Source organism: Emydura macquarii, unplaced genomic scaffold, assembly GCF_026122565.2.
Source record: "Emydura macquarii macquarii isolate MOO-44397 ecotype Brisbane River unplaced genomic scaffold, CSIRO-AGI_Emac_v2 contig_450, whole genome shotgun sequence".
Classification (NCBI taxonomy): Eukaryota; Metazoa; Chordata; order Testudines; family Chelidae; genus Emydura; species Emydura macquarii.
Genome location: NW_027130587.1, coordinates 204675 through 227859, shown reverse-complemented (window position 1 = coordinate 227859; position 23185 = coordinate 204675). Strand labels below are relative to the sequence as shown.

Genomic DNA, 23185 nt, shown 5'->3' with positions numbered 1-23185 from the left:
GTATTGCTGCAAAGAATGGTTTGGAAGAGTCATTGGAGGGAAGGGATCAGACGGAGACCCCATCAGTTGGAAGGCTTGGGATGCATTGTCCTGGGGATGGGTGTTCCACGACCACCACTCCCAAGAGGAAGAGACGGGTGGTAGTGGTCGGGAACTCCCTCCTAAAGGGGACGGAGTCATACATCTGCTGCCTAGACCAGGAAATTTAAGAAGTGTGCTGCTTGCCTGGAGCTAGAATTCAGGATATGACCGGGAGTCTATCAAGACCCATCAAGCCCTTGGATCAATACACCTTCCTACTTCTCCACATGGGCACCAGTGATAATGCCAAGAATGACCTTGAGCAGATCACTGTAGACTATGTGGGTCTGGGAAGAAGGATAAAGGAATTTGAGTCGCAAATGGTGTTCTCGTCCATCCTCTCTGTTGAAGGAAAAGGCCCAGGTAGGGACCATTGCATTGTGAAAGTATATGTGTGGTTACGCTCATGGTGTTGAAGAAAGAGCTTTGGGATTTTTCGACTCTGGGATGTTGATCCAGGAAGAAGGATTGCTAGGAAGATTGGGGATCCACCTAACAAAGATAGGGAACAGCATCTTCGCAGTCACTAACCTAGTGAGGAGGGCTTTAAACTAGGTTCGCTGGGGGACAGAGACCTAAGCCAGGTGGTAAGTGGGGAAGTGGGATACCAGGAGGAAGCACAAGGAGGAGGGTGAAACAGGGGAGGCCTCTTGATTCATACTGAGAAAGTTGGGCAATCGGCTAGTTATTTTAGGTTCCTGTACACAAACACAAGAAACCTGGAAACAAGCAGGAAGAATCGGAAGTCGTGGCATAGTCAAGAAACTATGATGTGATTGGAATAACAGAGATTTGATGGGCTAACTCACATGACTGGAGACCTGTCATGAGTATAAACTGTTCAAGAAAGAAAGGCAGTGGAGAAAAGGTGGAGGAGTTGCACTGTATGTAAGAGAACAATATGGCTGCTCAGATCTCCAGCATGAAACCGGAGAAAAGCCTGTTGACAGTCTCTGTGTTAAGTTTAGAGGTGAAAGAAACAAGGGTGATGTTGTGGTGGGCCTCTGCTATAGACCACCGGACCAGGAGAATGAGGTAGACAAGACTTTCTTCAGACAACTAATGGAAGTTTCCAAATCACAGGCCCTGGTTCTCATGGGGAACTTCAATCATGCAGACATCTGCTGGGAGAGCAATACAGCAGTGAACAGACAATCCAGGAAGCTTTTGGAGATTATTGAGGATAACTTCCTGGTGCAAGTGCTGGAGGAACCGACTAGGGGCCAGGTTAAGTCACCCCTTAACCTGGAGTTCTAGAGTAGGCACTTCACCAGTCATTTCAGCAGGTTATATGCTGAAGCATTTCAGGCATTTAGTTGTTGCGTGAGGTATTATGTTTGCAGATACGCCTCCCTGCAATGACCATATCAGAATCCTAGGACAAAAATGAACTCTTGATGTCTTCTTTTGTTACTGTCAGAGTTTCAGGGTAACTGCACTTGTATTCCCGCTCCATGATCCTTCCAGGCCATCTACTTAAGCTTTCAGGCTCCTTGGTCATCACCTTTCTTGGACAGAGACCCACATCTCTCTCCCTCCTGACTGGGGTTTTAAGGCTGCACAGCCTTCTGCTGTCCACCGTGATATCCCCATCAAGCCAGTCTGCCTAAGGACCAGCACCTGGGCTGTGCTTTCTCTCCAAGGACAGTGACCGGCACGAGCCAGTAGTTACAATCTACCACACATCTCTTTCTCAGCAGAGTGCATTTATGTTAGGATGAAAGCATCACAGAAACAACATATAAGAAACAATAGAAGTTCCTAAACACTAACTAAACACAGCAGAAATCACCCAGCTTCCATCTGGGGAGTCTGGTAGGCTAATGTCTTTTCCAACCTTTCAGCCGGGTTGGGGTCTCCTTAGGACCAAAGGTCCTGTCTGAATGCTGAATCAACATGAGAACCCTGAGTCTGTTTAAATTCAGCCTTTATATATGCCAAGGTCTTTCCTTGTCTCTGGCAAACCCAGTTTGAATGAAGATAGACAAATCACCCCAATGCATTGTCTTAGCATCTCACTTTAATCATCCCCCACTGTTTTTAATTCCTGGAGGAGCTGTGTAACCACCCCATGGAGCAGAACGCAATTATACAGAAACTATTCATAGATCGAATGCACTGGTCCACAAAGATACCGCATATGGTTGCAATATCTATCACGGTAGTTATTTACAGCTGTATAACACTAAGGCCTTGTCTACACTACACAGTTTTGTTGACAAATGGCAGCTGTTGTCAACAGAACAGTGGAGGTGTACACGCTACAATGCTCCCCCCGCCAACAAAACTCTTCTGCTTTGCTGACAAAATAAAACCACCTTGATGAGAAGCATAGAGCTTTTTGCAGGAAAGTTAGATCAACGAAGTGTCAGTGTAGACACTGCATTCTTTACATCGCTGTGACTGGCCTCTAGGAAGTATCCCACAATGCCCACCATGACAGCTCCCTCATCGTTTTGAACTTGGATGCCTGCATCCAGTTACACAGGCATATGCCCCTCCCCTTTCAAATACCCGGGAAGTTTTGAAATTGCTCATCGTGGAGAGCTCACATAGCTACTACCCAGCTGAGCATGCCGGCTTCCAGAAGCAAACGCATTCCTGGCTGGACTACAGGGATGGGGATGGATTTCCTTGATCCGTGGGGAGAGAAGGTTGTGGGAGAACTTGGCTGGAATCATGGAATCAAAACATAAACATGGAATCCTGCTCTCGTTGGCACTAGGACTGCAGTGGCAGGCAGGCAGGGCGGGCTGCTGCTGAGCAGTGGGGAAAGAGGAAGAGACTCCTGATGTGTTGTGCAAAGATCTTGGGGGAAGGCAAGGGCTGATGTTAGGGTGTCCCCCTTCTCCTCCTGTGTACCCATGTCTGCTGAGCTGGGGTAGAGAGACAGGGACACCAGCTGTCTGTGCCCAGCTTCTGCCTCAGGACTGGTTGCTTCCCGCAGGGGTCTGAAGAAGTGTTCAGGCTGGTGAGTGCTATACTTAAAGAGACAGTGTGTGGACACACTCACTCTCCCCCAACACACACACGTCCCCAACACACACTTTGTCGCTTTCTCTCTCTCACACACACACACACACACTCACTCCCTTTCACACACTCCCCCCCCCCACTTCTGTGGGCTTCTTGTGTTAGTGCTCAGCAGTGTCAGTGTGGTCATATTACTGAGTGCTACTTTACAAAGTGATGTCAAATGTGTTACTTTTCAGGCACACACAGCAATCATTACAAAGTTCATAGCATGGTGCAAACAAACAATGCCAGGCTCAGCATACTACAGCAACACACATTACTGTGGCTTTGTGTTAGTAGGCTCCTTCAAGGCATCCCTTAGCCAAATAGCCCCCCGCTGAGCTCCTCTTATAGCCTTGTGTTCATAACGCAAGCACAATACTGAAGACCAGTGCAGGACCCGGGCTTTCTGACAGAGACGACTCAGTTGCAGTTTGCGAGGGCAGTTGAAAAGCGGCTGGCAATCTAGGAGGATGCCCATGAAACAATGGGATTGAGAAACCTTCATCATGTGATGCTGTAACTGGCCCCATGAGGCACTGCAAACCCTTCCCAAAGCACCCTTCAGCCAGTTGCACAGTGGGATAGCTACCCATGGTGCACTGCTCTCTGTGTCAGTGCAAGAGCTGCTATTGTGGATGTGCTACACAAACAGGAGCATAGTTTGGACATGCAACAGCAATTTAATTACAGTGGTGGCTGTGTGTTGATGTAACTTAAATCAATTTAACTTGTAATTTGATTTAACTTTGCAGTGTAGACATAACCTAACAGTAAGCCACTGCATCGGAGCTGTGAATGATAAGGCAGAGGGGAGTTGCAGCACAGACATTTAGATCTGCAGGCTGCTGCATGCACAGCCCCAGTGGCTCCAGGATTGAGCGAGTTTGGTGCGTAGGAACCTGTACAGGCAATTCTGGGGGGGGGGGGAAATCATGTCTAAATCTGAGCAAAAAATGTATTAATCAACTAGTGAATGGCAGTGAAAAAGATATTGAAGCTAGTACCTGGGTCATGGCGCCTATGATTTTCCGGGCCTCCTGGTAGAGCGTCTCTCCATCCCACTGTGGATTTAATCTCTTCAGAGCTGTAGCCAAGCGATTGTGCTCCCTCACAAAGAGTGTGTGTAAAGCTGTAAGTCCCAGATTTTCAGTTACTCGTGCATCACCTAAAATGTAAAAATACAGTATAATTATATTTTATTCAGCTGAGGAACTCTTTTTACTTTGCCATATTGGACTCTTGCATTGTAAGGTGGGCTGCTAACAATTCATTGTGGCCACACCTGGAAGTGCTGTCTATAGTTAAGGTTGTCCAACACTTCTATGATAAGACCCTGTTTTCATTTCCTTACAGTTTTGCCCAACTTTAATCATTCGGGTGACGTTTCCCATACCAGGTGTCTTCCCCAGGCTGATTGTTTTCTTGAAAATTTCAGCAAAATCAGTTCATCTGTTTCTGAGAATGGGGCTAGGGAATGAATGTTATTTTGACTACCTTAAAATATTCTTACAACTATTTTGTTGAAGATCTCTAGCACCTCCATGCTGTGGAGCAGGGACTGGAAATTTGGCAGAGGGCTGGTGCTAGTGTAAGGGATGTCGTTTTGCCATCCCCATAAAAGCCACCTAAATTTGTCCAAGCTTTTGAACCTCTGAAAAATCTTAGTTTGCACAAGCTCAGAAATTTGTCAGAGGCAGGCAGAAAAAATCTTCAGAGATTACGCCTGCACTGAATATGGTCCATCCCCTCCCATAGTGACTGAACTGCACATGCAGATTCCCACAGAGCAACTGATCATGCCTCTGCCCAGGGCAACTGGTGCCAAGCAGAATTTTTCCTGAAATTAATTCTCCTGGCTGCCAGGCGGCTCTGTGGTGCTGTGCACCACAACTGAGAGCAAAGAGATTGTTTCTCTTGTGCTCTCAATACCACCCACTAGCACCTAGAATGCATGGAGGGGGAGGAGCAATATGACTCTAATGCAAAGGGGGTAGGATCAGGGGGATGGGGTATGCTGGGTGATAGGATCTGAGGGGGACAGGAATAGAAGCTGGAGGTTGAGGAATCGGAGCAGACGGGGGCAGGGGCAGAAAGGTCTATAACCACTAGAACACACTGCCCTCCAGAACTTGGAATTGAACCCAGGATTTTTGCATCTCAATGCTCCTCCGCTGTCAGCAAACAGCTATGAATTCTATTAGCAAAATATCTGGCTCCTCCCCAGATGGCTGGTCCCCATAAAGTATACCAATCTACTAGTGCTACCAGTTACTCAATTAGTTCAAATGGTAGAGATCTGTGCTGTGGACCTAAATATTCAGATCCTGCACATGACCCCTATTGGGGTCAATATGATTTCACCTGTTGGACTTTGGTTGGGTTTTTTTCAGTTTGCTTTTTTAAAAAACAAACCAAAAACCACCATGCAACCTTCATTCAACCCCTCCCCCTCACCTCACTGTACATGTGCGTGCACATTATAAAACAGTCTTTAATGACATGTTCTCATATCATTCCTCCAGTCTGCTTTCTCATTCAGTGCAGAGGATTGACAGTGCTAAAGAAATGAGTCACAATAGCATAAAGAATAAGTCTATTGTCTGTAGGATCCCTGCCTCCTTTGTTATAGACGTTGGAAGGTATGTAGTGAATGAGGCAGAGTGTTTTAGGGAGGTTAATGCTAGCTTGGAGAATTGGATTTTATTCCCACCTCTACCACAGAGTTCCCATGTGATGCTGGGCAAATCACTTACACCCAGTTTTCCAGACGTCATCACTAACTGAAGGCAAATTCTAATATAGAATCCCCCCATGCTGGGTGCAACACTTTCTGCATTAGGAATTTGTCATGTACAATATTTAGAAATTCTGGGGATGTTTTAGTACTGAGAGGCCAACATCACATTAGTTGCAGATCGACTGTTCAGAGGCAGCCAAACAGAGAATTTCCAAGGAAATGGCTGCGGACTCAGTGAGTGGAAGTTGTGGGCGTGGAGAGAGGTGCATTTGGTCAATCTGTTGTTTAACTGATTGGTTGTTCTCTGTAACACCGGTGCTGTGGGTGACCTATGTGCACCAGTCAGTTACCAAGTTGCAGGCAGGAGACAAGTAGCAGAGACAGAGTTAAGCTGGCTTAGAGTACTCAGGTGAGGTACCAGCTACACACCGGAGAAAAGTAGTGGAATCACAGATGAAACAAGGTCAGAAGCCAGAGTCGGGGGTTCATAGCAAAGCACAGTTTGGCACAGAAGCAAATGGGCAGTCTGCATCATTGCTCAGACAGCCTCCTGTGATGGCCTCCTGGTTTATATATCGGCATGAGCCAATGAATGCGCTGCGGTGGGCTGCCACTTAAGCTGTGCTGAGCGGTGCTTCCTGCCATGGCTAGCTTCACTGGGTGCCCCAGCAATCTGGTGTGAACTTCTAGTGGTGATGTGGAAATGTCAGCAACCCAGAACCTCACAGAGTCTAGTCCTGAAGGTTCTTATGGTTGCCTGTGTCTGGGTTGTATGGCTGGGTCATTCGCCCCTAAGTAAGCAGCTGAGCAGGTCTGTTGGTGGGTGTCAGCAGCACTGTTTGAAGTCTAAGGGAGTGGAGCTGAGTAGGGAGACATAGAGCTTGTCTATATGGAGAGTTAGCATGCAGCAAGTGGGGATATAATCTACAGTGCTCTAGTCTGCTGCATACTAATTGGCTGTGTGGACCACATAGTTTTTAATGCAGCGTCCACACAACGAGTTAGTGCACAGCACACTAGGGCAGTGTAGATTTACACCCCAGCTTGCTGTGCACTAACTATCCGTATAAACATGCCCATAGTATAGTATTGTTGGCAAACGAGGGAGGCATAAAGACATGCAGCAAAGAGGAGGTGACAGATAGAAAGGAATTGATCACCAGGCTAAAAATTAGTGGTAGCTTAGGTACAAATGATAAGGAGTTGATCCTATTGGTAATGTACAAACAGAATAAATGCCAGACCAGTAATATATATATATTTGGTGCTTTAAAAGCACCAATTTCACAAAGCTGAAAATATTCATGAGCGAAATCAGCTGGGAGGAAGAATTTAAAGAGAAAAATATGGATGATTACTGATATTTGTTTAAGAATACTTTACTAGATGACCATAAAACCACAATACCACAATCAAGAAGAAAGGTCACACTGATTAAAATCCAACCTGTTTTAGAAAGGAAGTGAAGACAGCTATAAAAACTGAACAAACAAACAAACAAACCCAAAATCTAACAAATGGAAGAAATGGGAAGTTGGTAATAATGAATAAAAACCAGAAGCTAGGAATTGAAGAAAATTGATAAAGAAAGCAAAAGGTCTCAAGACCTCTATTGCCAGCAGAGTTAAGGACAATAAAAAGCAGTTTTAAAAGTATATTAGGACAAAAAAGCCAATATAGCCAAACTGAATTGTGTACATCTAAGAACAAAGAATATAGGCCATACTTACCAGATGTGGTACTCTACCCTGAGAAGCAGTAACTCTGAGTTGGGAATCATAGTGGATAATCAACTGAACATGAGATCCCAGTGTGTCACTGTGGCTGAAAGGGCTAATGCAGTCCTTGGATGCATAAACAGGGGAATCTCGAGTAGAGAAGAGAGGTTATGTTACCTCTGTATTTGCAACAGGTGCCACAACTACTGGAGTACTGTGTTCAGTTCTGATATCCACAGTTTAAGAAGGATGTTGATAAATTGTGGATGGTTCAGAGAAGAGCCATGAGAATGACTTAAGGATTGGAAAACTTGTCATGTAGTGCCAGACACAAAGAACTCAATCTATTTAGCTTAACAAAGCGAAGGTTAAGGGGTGACTTGATGACAGTCTATAAGTACTTATATGCAATATGAATATTTGAGAATGGACAAAATCTAGCAAACAAAGGTATAACAAGTGTCCTAAAGTGGCCATCAGTGGGTTAACTGGGTTACTCAGAGTATTATGGGTTGGTGCCTTGCTTCATCCCACCCTTACTTACTGTTTTAGTGAGAGTATGTTTTCCTCCACTTGTTCGTTATGTAGTTGTTTGAAACAGCACATTCCCAGCTTGCAGCATGCTGCGTAAAGTGTGTTTCTCGAGCTCTGACTAATCTGTTTACAAAACTGGTGACAAGAAGGGGATTCACCCTGTGGCAGACGAGACCAGGGAAACTGAACAAGCTCCAGTCCCCCAGAACACAACTGAGCTATGGCACATTGGCTATGTTAAATGATCGTCACAGGTTTTTGAGACCTTCTGGAGCCCTTGCATCAATTCTTGAGGAAGGAGCCCCCCCAATGGTACTAGGGAAAGAGATAAGAGAGAGCGATTCAGGCATCTAAAAATCTACTCAGATCTCCTTGTTCATTTTGATCTGGGCAAAGAATTAATCCCATATGTGATGCATCGTCATATGGAGTTGGGGCAGTTTTGTCATATAACATGACGGAAGTTGAAGAATGTCTCCAGATCATTGACTGAAGCTAAATGGGGTTATTCTCAGTGAAAGAAAGTCTAGCTATCATTTATGGAATAAAAATGTCCATCAATACCTGTATGGGAAGTCTCTTCCCATTCTGACAGATCATAAAATACTCGTGGAACTCTTCAAAGAAACCAAGGGCATGCTGACTATGGTTGCTAGCCATGGCAACTGGCCAGTGTTGGGCCTTGACCTCAGTGGCTTATGAGACTCGGATAGTCTATAGGGCAGGGCATCAGACTGCCAGTGGAGCTGCCCTCAATCGATTGCCATTACCAGAACAATCTAGTTCTATGGAGCTTCCAGAAGATTTTAAACACTTCAAAAGAGGGGAAAAAGAAGATAATTAATGGGAATTTGGAAACAAAGCAGGCTTGATTTCTTTTAAAAAACAGAACCACTTCTCAAATGATGACAGGTGTAAGCCTGGCCCAGATGTTGATGGGAAGAAAGAGAATAACTCATTTGGACTTGATGCATCCCAGCAGGGAGAGGGAAGTGTAAAGGAAGCAAGCCTTTCAAAAACAAAACCATGACTTTCATGCCAGAGAGAGAGTTGGGCCCAAAGGATCTTGTCTATACCATACTATACCAGACAATATGGATTCTAGGTACTAACTCAGAGCAAAATAGACCTTTGTCTTTTAAGTTTGTGTAAGCAAAGGTCAGGTCATAAGATGATATTAGAATCATCTCTGCTTGTGAAGTGACATGTAAGCACTGGAACCTTTGACCTTGGATGAAGACACTTGTGGGAGCTGAGGCCAGGACAAGATGTAGTGTTGACAGGAATGCCCAAAATGGGGGGACCCATAGATTTGCTGGACCAGAAGGCTGATTCATAGAGTCATAGGCCAGAAGAGACCATGGGATCATCTAGTCGGACCTCTTATATAACATGGGCCATAACATTTCCCCCAAATAATTCCTGATTAAACTAGGGCATATCGTTTAGAAAAACATGTAATCTTGATTTAAAAATTGTCAGTGATGGAGAATCTACTATCACCTTTGGTAAAAGTGTTCCACTGCTGGTTACCCTCACTGTTAAAAATTTACATTTTATTTCCAGTCTGAATGTGTCTAGTTTGTTTCCAGACGTTGGTTCTTGCTATACCTTTCTCTGCTAGAATGAAGAGCCCATATCAAATATTTGCTCCCTATATAGGTACTTATAATCTGTGCTTGAGCCACCCCTAAACTGTCTCTTGCTTTAGCTAAATAGATTGAGCTCCTTGACTCTATCACTGTAATGCAGGTTTTCTAATCTTTAATCATTCTTGTGGCTCTTCTCTGAATCTTTTTCAATTTATAACCATCATTCTTCAGTTTATCAGCATCCATAAACCAGAACTGGACACAGGATTTCAGGTGCAGTCACATCAGTGACAATTACAGAGGGAAAATAACTTCTCTACCCCTACTCAAGATGTCCTTGCTTATGCATCCAAGGATTATATTGGCTCTTTTGACCACAGCATTACACTGATTGCTTAAGTTCAGCTGATTATCTAACATGACTCCTAAATTTTTTTGGAGCACTGAGTCCCAGGATAGAGTCCCCCATCCTGCAGGTACAATCTGCATTCTTTGGGGGGGGGGGGGGGCGGTAGGACTGGATCTCTGCTCCTGGAGGCAGCCCTGGTTGCTGAGGAGAGGCATGGCTTGGTGGCAAAGAGAAAAACCCCTGGTTATTTAAAAGACTATGTCTGGGTATTATGGGACGTACCAGGCCCTTTGAGGCCCCCTGCTGGAGGCCTCATGGTCCTACCCTTGCTCCCACCCCATTCCATAAAAGGGAGCAGTAGAGGTGGTTCCTCCAGGTTGACTAGAGAGGCTGCAGGGAGCAGCCAATCAGAGCCCAGGAGGCCCATTTAAAAGATGCTGCTGGGTAGCGCCCCGAGGTAAGGGTGAAGCTGAAGGTGCTGGGACTTGGAAGGGAAGTGGCCCAGGGAGACGCAGCAATGTGTAGTTAAAGGGCAGCAGTAGGTGGCTGCTACTTATAGGATCCCTGAGTTGGGACTCGGAGTAGTGGGTGGGCCTAGGTCCCTCCCAGCGGCCACAGGTGGAGTGGCCCAAGCCAAAAAAGGGAGTTTAACCAGGCCCAGACAAGGGGCAGGTGACCCCGAAGAGGGCAGCATTTAATTGAACTTTGTTACTTCCCCTGGAAGGAGATCAAACTGAACTAATGGCTCAGCTGGAGAGCTGGGGTCAGGAAGGCTCGCTACAGAGCAAAGGGTCACTAAGGAGGGAGCTCAGGGGGCTCCATAACAGAGCAGGGACCATCGACAGCTACCCCGGGAGGGGGCTGAGGATAATCAGGGTACTGTGATAGGCCCTGTTAGACTGACTGAGAGCCGGAAGCAGGCTAATGATACCAGTCGACTGTGCTGTGGCAGACCCTACTGAACTAGAGCTGAGCCAGGGGACAGGGCTACAGACAGAGATGGTACAAATGGTGCCATGATAGGCCCAGTTGGACTTGTACCCCGGAAAGGGGCTGTTCTATTCATGTTCCTACAGACTGGGTGTGACTCAGACGCAGGGCTGGGTCATGGAAGCCTGCCTGAGAAGATTAACTGCCAAACAAGGGTGACAGCAAGCAGGGCAAGGCAGAGAGAGTGCAGGTACAGACACACCTGGGTGATCGGGGCACTCACATGAGGTGAGTGGGCCCGCCCCCTTCGCTATGCATTGTAGTTGGTCCATCGGTGTCGATTCGCAAATATTCTAAGGGACCATTCAAGGCAAACTACTGTTGCTAAACAATCTGTTCCACCTTGCATTTAGCTGTGACGCTCGGCGTACCTTTCCCAGACCTGGAGAAGAGCTCTGTGTGGCTCAAAAGCTTGTCTCTCTCACCAACAGAAGTTGGTCCATTAAAAGATATGACCTCACCAACCTGGTCTCGGTATGTCTGGGAAGTACTTACTAATGGGGTCATCAAGGAGCTAAGTGGGTTACGCAGAGAATGATGGGTTAGAGCCAGTCTCCTTCCTTCCTGTTCAGTTAGTGTGTGTTTTCTGCTGAGTCTGCTTGTTATGTAGTAGAATAAAGTAGCACATTCCCAGCCTGCAGTACCTAAGCAAAGAGTGTTTCTTGTGCACTGAGCAGTCCTTTACAAAGACTAGATCTGATGGCTGGAGGTTTAAGCTAAACTAATTCAGACGGGACACAAGGCAGTTTTTAAACAGTGAAGGTAATTAGCCATTGGAATAATGTACCAAGGGTTGTGGCGGATGCTCCATCACTGGCAATTTTTCAGTTGAGATGGGATGTTTTTCTACAACAGGTGCTGTGTTGAAATGTAATTATTTCAGGCACATTCTGGGTGATGCAGGAGGTCAGACTCTACATGATGACAGTTGTCCCTTCTGACCTTGTTCAATGACTTGTTCTAAAGGAGATATGCAGCCTCGAATCTCCAGGTGACAGACAATTGGTGACTGTGAAAGGGTGTGTACCCCACACTCACCCTGAAGGGGTTAATGAAGGCCAGATGGGCCAATTAACCTATTAGGAATTGAGACTGAGAGAGAAGCCTTAATTAGAAGACGCTCACCTGTACTGGAACTGGTGGGGCATTTATAAGCCAGGGAACTGACAACAGAGAGGGCTGTGGGGGAAAAGCTGTAGAACGGTAGGCTATAGTTACTCCCTGAAAGAAGGGCATTGTGAGGCTAGCAAATCCAGAGAGGGAGGAGCCAGGAAGATAGGAAAGGATCAGGGGAAAAGCAGCAAGGTAGGGCAGTGCAGGCCTCAGCTGCTGACCAAAGGGCCCCAGAGCTGGAACCTGGAGTAGAGGGTCGGCCTGGTTCCCCTGCCAGCCCCTGCGGTTGTGGCACGGAGCTGGCAGAGGACAGTGGAATGCTGGATTACATGGTCACTTGACATTTTTTGACCAAAAATGGTGGGTTTTCTATGGGAATTTTCCTTTTGACTAGAACTTTTCCTTTAGTTTTGTAATGACATTTTAAACTGGAAAAAAATGTTTTTGGCTTAAACTGACAATTTAGATTTTGGAAACCAAAACATTTCAGTTTCAATTTTCAGTTTTGTGATTTTCATTGTTTCCCTCCATTCTTTTTTACACAATACTTACTTTTCCACAATAGTTTCTGATGTCTCATTATATTTCTCTCAGGCACTGCTAAGTTTCTCTGCACCTCACATCAGAAAATTAATCATGCTCCAGACACATCACTTACCTGCTTTAAAACAGGGGATATTCATGGTCTTGTTTGTGAGTAAACAGGGACTTTGGGAATTGTTCTCAAAGGGCAGTAATCCCAACCCTGCATCAGTAAAGTTCTGGTTCAGAGCCATCAAACCCAACTGGTTTGTCTGATTCCTAAGAGCCCTAGCTAAAGGATCTTCACTGCCATACACCATGTTGGCATCCATGAATGAGGTGATCGCATTGATCTGCTCTCGTATAAATGTTTTGGTATTGCACACTGGAGCTGAACGGATAAAAGGCATACAAGTATTTGGGCTCTGAATTCGTGGATCATCAGGGGGAATCTGTAGAAAACAAAAGAGAATTACTCCCAATTTAAAGTGTTGATCAAGATTGGATTTTTTAAAAAGATTTGCTCTAGTTCAACAGGAATTATTTTAGGGAAGCTCTATGGCCTGTGTTATACAAGAGGTCAAACGAGATGATCACAATACCCCTTCTGGCCTTGGAATATATGAATGTTCCAAATGTATTCTCTATTCTAATTATATATTAATGTAGCAACAGAGGAATTGTGGATCAGATCCATAGTACATCTCTTCCAGTGTCTTGTCTGTGACAGTGTCCAGTGGCAGATGATTCAGAGAAAGGTGCCATAAACCCCGCAGTAAGCAGTCATGAGATAATCTGCCCCCATGAAGGTCTTATCCTAAACCCTAATAGTTAGAGATTAGTTTAAACCCTGAAGTAGGATTTCAAAAGCCAGCTGCAAACAATGGAGCTCGCAGTGCTTCTCAGAGAAGCTTGCAAGAGTGTTTTATGCTGGAATTGTGATGGGTGTACAAGCCCCAGACGGGGGAACCAAGAGTTAAGGCGTAGCTCTGGGCCCAGAAGGCCCAGTCCAGCTGCACCTGCAGGGCATGCTCCCAATGGATGCAGAGCTCAAAAGGGAGCAGCCCCGTTGAGCCAGGGTGGACAAAGGAAAGGAGCAGTCCTACGCTGTTGACTCCTGCAGAGAGGCTATAGGAGCTCCACACCGCTTGGACCAGACCAGCTGCCGAGCCGCCGAAGGGTCCAGGGGCGACCGAGAATGGTGGGCTGCAACATATGGAGAAGAGCCTTTGGATCATTGCCAGGGAGAAATCCCCACTCAGTGAGTTCATACACGGACTCTGCTGTGACTTTGGAGGGGCAGAGGCTGCGGTAGGAAGTGACCCAGGGAGCAGGCTTGGGGTGTCAGCTCCAGGCTGTTTGTTTGATGTGTCAGTCACAGGACCCTGGGCTGGAACCCCAGTGGAGCAGGGAGAACCCGGGTTCCCCTTCTGCACACCACCTAGACTTTCACCAGCCACCTGTTGTGGCTGCAGACTCGCACCACTAGGCAATACAGCCGGGGCGGACACCAATCCCCACTAACAGAAATGTGTTAGGCATCCTAACTATAGCTCCCCTGTCATATATACAGTGTGATAAGTACTTTAGGCTCTTTGAAGAATTCACATCTTTCATCTCTCAGTTTTTTCACCATAAAGTCTATCTGGGTCTAACCTTCTACACTATCTGCTATACAACCCAGTGGCTGCTCCTGCAAGGGAGGAAGGGGTTAAGGCTGTACTGGTACCTTAATTGGGAAGCAGGGTGGCTCAAAGGTGCAACTGGTCTCACAATGAACTTCTTTATTGGTGATTTTTGTAGTAGTGAAAGGAGCTAAGTCCAAATCGTGGTCAACCCATTGACCCCACTGCATGAAGAAGTGAGAGCGCTCCTGGTCTTGGGTGACATTCTCATTGGCTGTGTGAACTATTTTATTTGACACTTTTCGAACCTGCACAGAATCAAGACAAAAGCATTTATGAATGAGACGTAGTAAACATGTTTAACCTCCGAGGGAAAGTGCTGTAACTTTAGGGGTAGCCTGCTACAGACCTGGAGAAATCATCTGACACAAAACTTGGTTATGCTGAGTCAATTTTTGAACTTCAGTGATGAAGTTCTATGAACTGTGAATGATGCAGACTTCATCACCCACTTGAATATCGTCAAAGAAGCAGCTTTTGCTTTCTCCCATGCTGCCATTCAACCATGGGGAGAGCTCCCTGTAAACACTTGCAAGCCATTTCCCCTTCTTCCTTCAAACCCCTAGTTAAAACTCTCCTTTGCCATCCGGCCTACAACCAACTAGATTGTATTTAGGCAGCTGGTGAGCTGAGACCCACCTATCACGTTGCCCGGTGTTCCTTTGTGCTTCCCTGACTGTCCACCTCTTGTCTCATCTTTTATTAAGGTTGGAAGATTTCTGAGGCAGGGACTTTCTTTTGATTGTGTTTGCACAATGCCTAGCACAATGGGGTCCTGACTGATGACTGGGGGCCTAGGCACAACCACAGTATAAAAAGATAGTAGTGATGAGGTCTTACAGTGTGGTTTTACTCTGTACAGTGACTCTTAAAATGGAACTTCTTTACTCAACCAATCAGCTCCCTCAGTGTATTCAGTCATGTGTGTAGACACCAGATTGAAATCACCCCACATCTGCACATGAAAGACACCCTCTGTGGATGGATCTCTCCCCTCGATGAGAAAGAGAAACTCTTCTGCCATTGTGGGAATGTGAACCTCTCCTCTTGACTTCTCCACAGAGCAGTGGGAGGCAGTGGAACCGGGATGACCCAGAAGGAGTGGGGGTGCTGGGTTCAGTCTGGTATTCCCTCACTTTTGAGGGCTCGACTTTGCAACCTTCCTTTAACAATATTTTTTGGTATAGTTTTCCCTAGAATGTAAAGAACCTGAGGAAACAATACAATTCCATCATGTGCAACTTTAGTAACCCAGGAGCTTGGGTTACCAGCAAGCTTTGAATATAGCCCTTTTCAGCTAAAAGAGTCACTCCAGTAGCTCATAGGAGAACTAGGCTGTTATCCTTTATGTGTATGCAGGGTTGTTGGAGCTGTGTCAGTCCCAGGATATGAGAGAAACAAGGTGGGTGAGGTAATATCTTTCATTAGACCAACTTCTGTTGGTGAGCGAGATATGCATTCAAGCTACGAAAGCTCTTCCTAGGTCCTCTATGAGGACTGACTTTTGGACTGGCACGACAGACACGTTGCCAGTGGGTTACACTATTTGCTCGACATCAGTAGAATGCTGCATGAGGACACCCCAGTCAGGAAGTCTGAGGGGTTTGAACCCAGAATCTCTGAGTATAAAAGCAAGAGCTTAAACTGTTTGAAAGAGAATGAGAATGTTTGTTAGTGATGCAATGCATTGGCACAATTCTCAGGCATCAGTGGCTCTCTAAGCACTTTGTGAAGGTGGCTCTGCAGCGGTAACCCTGCCTTACAAACATCAATGTCTGATGCGCAGATTTGACATACCTATTCTGGGTGAAATTCACCCCATGCAGAATGCAAGCCCAGGCCTGTGCACTACTTAAGTACTTACATTGAGGGCTTACTTGATGCACAGGGCTTGGGCTGACCCTCTGCACAGTGGTGAATTTCACCCTCTTAGAGGCACTGTGGTGAAGAGGGTGAGAGTCGGCCGTGCAGTAATAGAGAACTAGGCTCTGTTCCAGCCCTGCCAGGATTGATAGTTTGCAGTCTTTCTGATCCTCAGCTACTGCATCTGTCAAAAGGTGGGGGAATGATATTAGTCTGCCTCTAACGTGTCGGTGGTAGGCCTGGCTTAATAACAAATACCGGCGAGTGCACATAATTCTTAACGCCACTAAATGGAATAAGTGAAGCTAGAAGTCATGGTCTCATTGATCCCACTCCAGTGCTCCCTCACCTGTGCTAAATGGCAGAAGAAGATCTGTTTTGCCTGTGACTCACCTGGTGCCCCAGCTGCGTGTGAGTTGTGTGACTATGATACGGTGCAGGAGGGATGCTGCAGCTTGCTAGTTTGTCCAGTGCAGTTGGACTGTTCCGAAAATGAGCAAGGATCTAAACATTTTTCTTTTCAGATGCAAATGGTGATTTTCTGCTGCATGTAAGTTGGTCATGTCTGGGTCAGCTACCTGAGCAATAACCTCTGCCAAATCTATTCCCGTCTCATGGGGCGCTGGATACGTTTTTTAAAAATAGGCAAGAAGAAAAATGTTTTATATTGCCAAAACTAGCCATTTTCCACAAACATTATTCATTGAAAAGGCTGCACTGTTTTTGTTACATTTTTCCTTAAAAAAAATCAGTCTGACTCAGAGACCAGCACAGACAAAATAAGACCAGATAGTTACAAATAATAAGCAGCTGAAAATAGATGATAGGACTAGGTGATCTGAACGCTAGGCATTGCTATTGAGCCACTTATAATGAGCATGGAGACAGGGGTGGTAGGTGTTTTTCCTTTACAATCTCAGACAAGTGAAAGCGATAAAAGTCTGATTGGCCACATCATTATTAGGCCAAAGTAGTAACGCTCAAGTAACTAGTCCCACCACTCCTGATACACAGCTTTGAGTTTAATCTAGGCAAAGGATTGGCTGAGTGAGGCTATTGTTGTTATTATTATTATAATTATTATAACTACATTATATAATATAATATATCTGATATAATATAATCCCTTCCAACCCCAATCGTCTATGATTCTATGATATGTATAGGTTAAGCCTCACTTGTTCCCTCAAAATAGACTTAAATGGTGAAGCAGCCTGGCCTGGCCTCTGCCCAGGGAGCACTTCCCCCCAGCAATGGAGAGGTCTGAAATATGGCAGTCCTTGATTAGACAAGGAATCAAATGACCTCACAGTCTCATACCAGTGGAAGCGGAAATCCATTGTAGGGTTTCCCATCAATTAATCCTTTGGGAAGAGACACTCCATCCTCATACTCTGCCGGGAGCAATCGGGCATATCCACGATTGGAAGCTCCAAAATAAGAATGCTTCCTGTAACATTGGGAAGAAAACAAACAACTAAAATGTTTCAGAAATTATACACCCTGCAGGGAAGCAGAGTTTCTTTTTCAACCTGGAATCAAGTCAAATTGCTATAACGATACAAAGGAATCATTTTCAGATTAAGAGGCAATAGCTATAATCTGGGCAGACAACCTCCGAGGCAAAGACTCACGGTCTGTTAGTGCAGGCTATGGTTAATACTGAGGTAAAAGGATGAATCCTCATGTTGTTGTTACACTCACATTTGTAATTCAGCATTTAAATCCGATCTGCTGATATGGCCTCCATCACTGCAGAACGAGTGCCTCACAATCTTCAACATACCTAACTTCACAATTAGAGCTGACTGGAAAATGGGACTCCATTCCCAGGGAAAGAATTGTCTTTTAGAAACATTTTCATTTCCACCCAAGACAAAACATCAAAAACGTGACATTTTTCATGGGAAGCGAGTGAAAGAAAAATTATTTTTTGGGAGAACTGAAAGGAGAATGTTTGGATTCCTGGCAGCCTGTGAAATTGACAAGAGCTGTCCAGCCTGGCTGCAGGTGAGGCCCTATGCTTTTCCTCCTCACCTACCCCACAGCTCCGGGAGCCAGAGATGTAGAGCATCCAAGGGGACTTAGGTGCCTAGACACCTTTGAAAATCCCACTGGGCACCTATCTGCATCATCAGGCACCTAAATCCTTTGAAACTCTGGACCCCAACTCCCACTGACATCATGCAGTGTATGTGAAATGAACATGGCACCACTGAACACAGAGATGTACATTTTTACAATATACAAAACTGCCGAATGCTCAGGACATTTTCATGAGAAAAAACTCCTGTGTGAGATAAAGATATTTGTCCATGATATAGAGTAGTTAGAGCACAGTGCCAGCTGGGTGCTAATCCTGACAGCTACATCTGTCATTAGGGGCCAGATCCCTAAAGATGCAGATAGGCACCTAGTGGGATTTTCTCAATGAGCATTAGGCACCTAGGTACTTTGGGAAGTCCCGCTAGGCGCCTATCTGCATCTTTAGATGCCTAAAGACCTTTGAAAATCTGGCCCTAAATTTTAAGGATTTAGGATTAAGGATCCTGGCTCTAAGGATTTTAAGAACAGGTTGGACAAACCCCTGTCAAGGACGGTCCACATTTATTTGGTCCTGCTCCAGCACAGAGGGGATGAACTAAATGACCTCTTAAGGTCCCTTCCAGCCTTACATTTCTATGATTCCTTGTACACTGTCATCTTAGTTCTAGTATCACTTTGGGGTGATTATTCACCCCGTTAAATGTGGAGCTCTTCCCTACAAGTTTTCCCCTTCACGTGGAATACAAATTCCAGATCACTTGCACCTTTGACTTAAAGAAATTCCAAGACTCCTTGTGATGGGGTTTACAGACCTCACACGATGGTAAAAGCAGTATTGGACCCAGAAGGCCGTGCTCCTCAATAGCTGCTAGCCATGCTCCCTGTAGAAGACCTGCTTAAAAGGGAGGTCTGGCAGTCTGGCAGAGGGGCTAGTAGAGGAGACATTGGCCACAAGAAGGCAGAAAGGCTGCAGCCACTGAGGCAGAGCAATCTACAGGGGAAGGACAGGGACGGTGAGTAAGATGTGTCTGGAACCCCGTTCCTCTGTCTAAGAGGGGACAGCTGGATTCCAAGGGTGAGCTGGGCAGTATCCCTGCTCACTCCAGCCGAAGCCCTGAATTACCAGCACTGTGTGAGCAGAAGACTGGGGCTATGCCCCAAGCTGAAGGGAAAAAGGAAGGCAGGAAGTGGCCCAAGGGAGGCTGATCTGGAATGGCAGTCAGAAGGGACTGAGCCACCCCTCACCCCTCGCCCTTGGGTTCTGACCTGGGATTCAGTGGAGAGGGAGGGCCTGGGTCCCCCATCCTTCCCTGTTCCCCCGGCCTCCTGAGAGATCCTGAAGGATTCTGAGGGGTGACGAATGGTGGCATGACCCAGGACTGCCTGGAAGGCCAGCCTCAAGGTTCAGAGACAGTTTGATCACTAGGCCCCTGAGCGAAGCCTGCTGCACTACTCCAGGTTCGAGTCTCTTTGTGTGTCTGTGCAGCACCTAGTGATGACCCACAACAGGCCCCTCCAGGTTATCGCATTACAAATAACTGATAGTACACTTTTCTCTGCTTGGTGGGATGGTATTATACCGACAACTTTAAGATGTCTATACTGAACACGATATAGGCTTGAGACCCTCTACTGCACCTGAAAAATCAGTCCTTTACCTGTTGTTGCATTCTCCAGTAATGGTCCGGTAAATGCTGTTCTTTGGGCACTGAATGGAACGAATCTGATAGTCGCAACCGGTTGCCTTAGAAATAATCTCCTTCTGTTTCCTACTTAGTACATCTGCAAGAGAAGCCAGTCAGAGTGAAGCCATTTCTGTCATAATTTCTGGAGCAGTCTCCAACATTTCCATTTCACGGCTTCCCCAGCAGGAAAGCTCTACAGACAAATAGTACATCATTTAAAAACTCTTTCTAGTTTATACCAATAGAATACATGAGCTTTCCTGCAGAATAAATGCCAGCTTCACGGACAGAAACACACTCAGCACTTCATGTTCTAGGAATCATTTTGTTTGCAACCTTCATCTCTCAGCAGTTTTGGAGCATCTGAATACTAGGACTGATTCAAAAAGGCTGATGGCAAAATCCCTACGTTAAGCACACCTGCTTGATTCAAATACTGATGAGATGAAGTTCATTTTGGGGTTTTGAAATATATGGTGTTTTCAGTGACTATGGTGACATAGTCTGAGGCTAGGTTGCAGGGACTAGGTAGGGATGAAGCAATGGGAGAATTTAAAGCGGGGTGGAGCAGGAGGGGAAGGGAGGGGAGGTAGGGAAGTTGGGAGAGAACATAATACTAATATGGGAGGTGTTGCAAACTTGGCAAGAAGAAATAACAGGGACGCTGAGAGTCCAGAATCAAGAGGCCCCACCAAGTTGTTTGTTTCTAAGTAGAACTCCCTGCAAATTTCAGTTTGCTGTCCTGCACTGGCAAATTATCACAGAACTGGAGTAAGACAGAAGGGACTTTAGAGAAGAGCAGCAAATCCAGCCAGTGGGCAGTAGGGACTAACTTCCTGACAGGAGGAGCTAGGCAGACAATGGAAATGGTGGGAGCTGTAACATCTGGGACACTTAATCCTAGACTGGAGATTGAACTAGCACATATCCATATGCCATAGCTGGGAACAGTCCTGATGGGAAGGTGGACTAGATGAGCTAAGTGGTGGCTTCCATTCCCAGGATTTGTGATTGCGCCAGCACTGAACATATTTTGTTATAATGGTGTTTCATACTGCATCTGGCTCATCAGTAGTTTGGATACTGGGAATATTGGCCTGGAGAAGAACTACTACTGGACTGTCCTGCCATTGACAGATTTGCTGCTAATCAGCTATTTACAGGCTTATGTGCACAGTACCTGTGATATTAAACTTTCCTTTCGTAATCCAAAGCAGCTTCTTCTTCAGAAGGTTCAGGGTGGTTTCCATGTAATCGGCAGCTCGGATTGCAGACCTGGTTCCTGCCACTGGCTCCTTTAAATGTTTCAGGATATCTGAGGGGCTGATGTCCTTGTGCTTCAAGGCCTCCTTTGCTCTGGAAAAAAAAGGACCCCTGAAGTGGGAAGAATGCCAAGCACTGCTAGAGACTGGGGACCAACTTGCTAAGCAGCAGTTCTGCAGATAAGGACCTGGGGGTGCCAGTGGACAAAAAGCTGGATATCAGTCAGCAGTGTGTCCTTGTTGCCATGAAGGCTAATAGCATACTGGGCTACATGAATAGGAGCATTGCCAGCAGATTGAGAGATGTGATTATTCCCCTCTTTTTGGCACTAGTGAGGCCACATTTGGAGAATTGTGTCCAGTGTTGGGGCCTCCACTACAGGAAGGATTTGGACAAGTTGGAGAGAGTCCAGCGGAGGATAACAAAAATAATTAGGGGGCTGGGGCACATGACTTATGAGGAGAGGCTGAGGGAAATGAGCTGATTTAGTCTGCAGAAGAGAAGAGTGAGGAGGGATTTGATAGCAGCCTTCAACTACCTCAAGGAGGGTTCCAAAGAGAATGGCGAGAGGCTGTTCTCAAAGGTGGCAGATGACAGAACTAGGAGCAATGGTCTCAAGTTGAGTGAGGAAGGTCTAGGTTGGATGTTAGGAAAAACTTTTTCACTAGGAAGGTGGTGAAGCACTGGAATGGGTTATGTAGGCAGGTGGTGGAATCTCCATCTTTAGGGGTTTTTAAGACCCGGCTTGGCAAAGCCCTGGCTGGGATGATTTAGCTGAGGTTGGTCCTGCTTTGAGCAGGGGGTTGGACTAGATACCTCCTGAGGTCCTTCCCAACCCTCATCTTCTATGATTCTGTGATCAATGATTCATGGTGCTTGGGCTGCGGGGCTAAAAATAGCTGAGTAGATGTTCAGGCCTCTCTTCTGAGACCCTGCTAGTGGGGAAGGTCTGAGATCCTGTGCGCCAGTGTCAGCCCTAATGTCTACACTGCTATTTTAAGCCCCACTGCCTGAGTCTCTTGAGCCCAAGTCAGCTGACCTGAACTCTGAGACTCAGTGCCACATGTGTTTGATCACAGTGTAGACATACCCCTAGAGCTTAGCAAGTCAAAGCAGCTTCTTGAATTTCTCCTTGAAATGAATGTGGCGCTCGTGCAGACACAGGAGCAGACATGTCATGTGTGCCCCATGGGAAGCACCACTGTCTAAATGGGCAGCTGAATTCTGTATCTGCTGAAATTTGAAGTAATTGTATGTAGTGTAAACAACGGGAGTCCTGTAGCGCTTTAAAGACTAACAAATTTAATTTCTGAAGGCATAAGCTTTCGTGGGCTGTAACCCACTTCGTCAGATGCAAGAAACAGAAATCAGATAGGGGGTCTATATATACATCTAAGCATAAGGAACAACAATGGGGAAGTTAGGTATAAGTCAAGTCCATTCAGTTAGCGTAGTTGTAGTGTGTGTTTCAGTGCTCCATTCCAGAGGTGATAAAGGCCTGGAAAGCCTGTCAACATCCATGACCAGAAGCCAGAGCCTAACGGGTGGAAATAAAGAGCAGCATTTCACAGAGCTCATCAACAGTGTCACTTACTTGTGAGAAGATCATCTAACTTTCTGTTTAAAAAATGCCCTGGGTTAGAATTCTGCTGCTGGCTGGGACTAGACCAGTGGTGTCCATCCCATGGTCCACGGGCCAAAAGTAGCCCGCGGGGTCTTTCAAAGTGGCCTACTGCTCCCCTCCTGCTGGCTGCCAAAGGGCATTGCCACGGGGCTACAAGACAAGGGGATGGGAGATCAGCGCTCTCCTCCTCCTGGCTATAGTAGGACACATGGCAAACACTCAGCCTGGGTCCATAGGTGCTGGGATCCCCGCGGGAGCCAGAGGGAGGAGAGCACTGATCTCCATCCCCCTGACTGCAGAAGTGAGCCACTGCCTATGGACCCGGGTGGCACACATGGGGCTACAGGATGCATGCAGTTTCCTAT

General features: G+C 46.1%; 1 protein-coding gene across 1 annotated transcript in view; it reads right to left on the bottom strand.

The window, feature by feature from the left end:
* The window catches only part of LOC137146399 (myeloperoxidase-like), a 50692-nt gene that overhangs the window by 19943 nt on the left and 7564 nt on the right, over positions 1–23185 (bottom strand). The window contains exons 4-9 of the mRNA XM_067537656.1: positions 21114–21289; positions 19907–20030; positions 17523–17652; positions 14384–14587; positions 12791–13106; positions 4104–4264 (exon numbers count right to left, since the gene is read on the bottom strand). Coding sequence (XP_067393757.1) covers positions 4104–4264; positions 12791–13106; positions 14384–14587; positions 17523–17652; positions 19907–20030; positions 21114–21289 — 1111 coding nt within the window. The remainder of the gene's footprint in view (positions 1–4103; positions 4265–12790; positions 13107–14383; positions 14588–17522; positions 17653–19906; positions 20031–21113; positions 21290–23185) is intronic.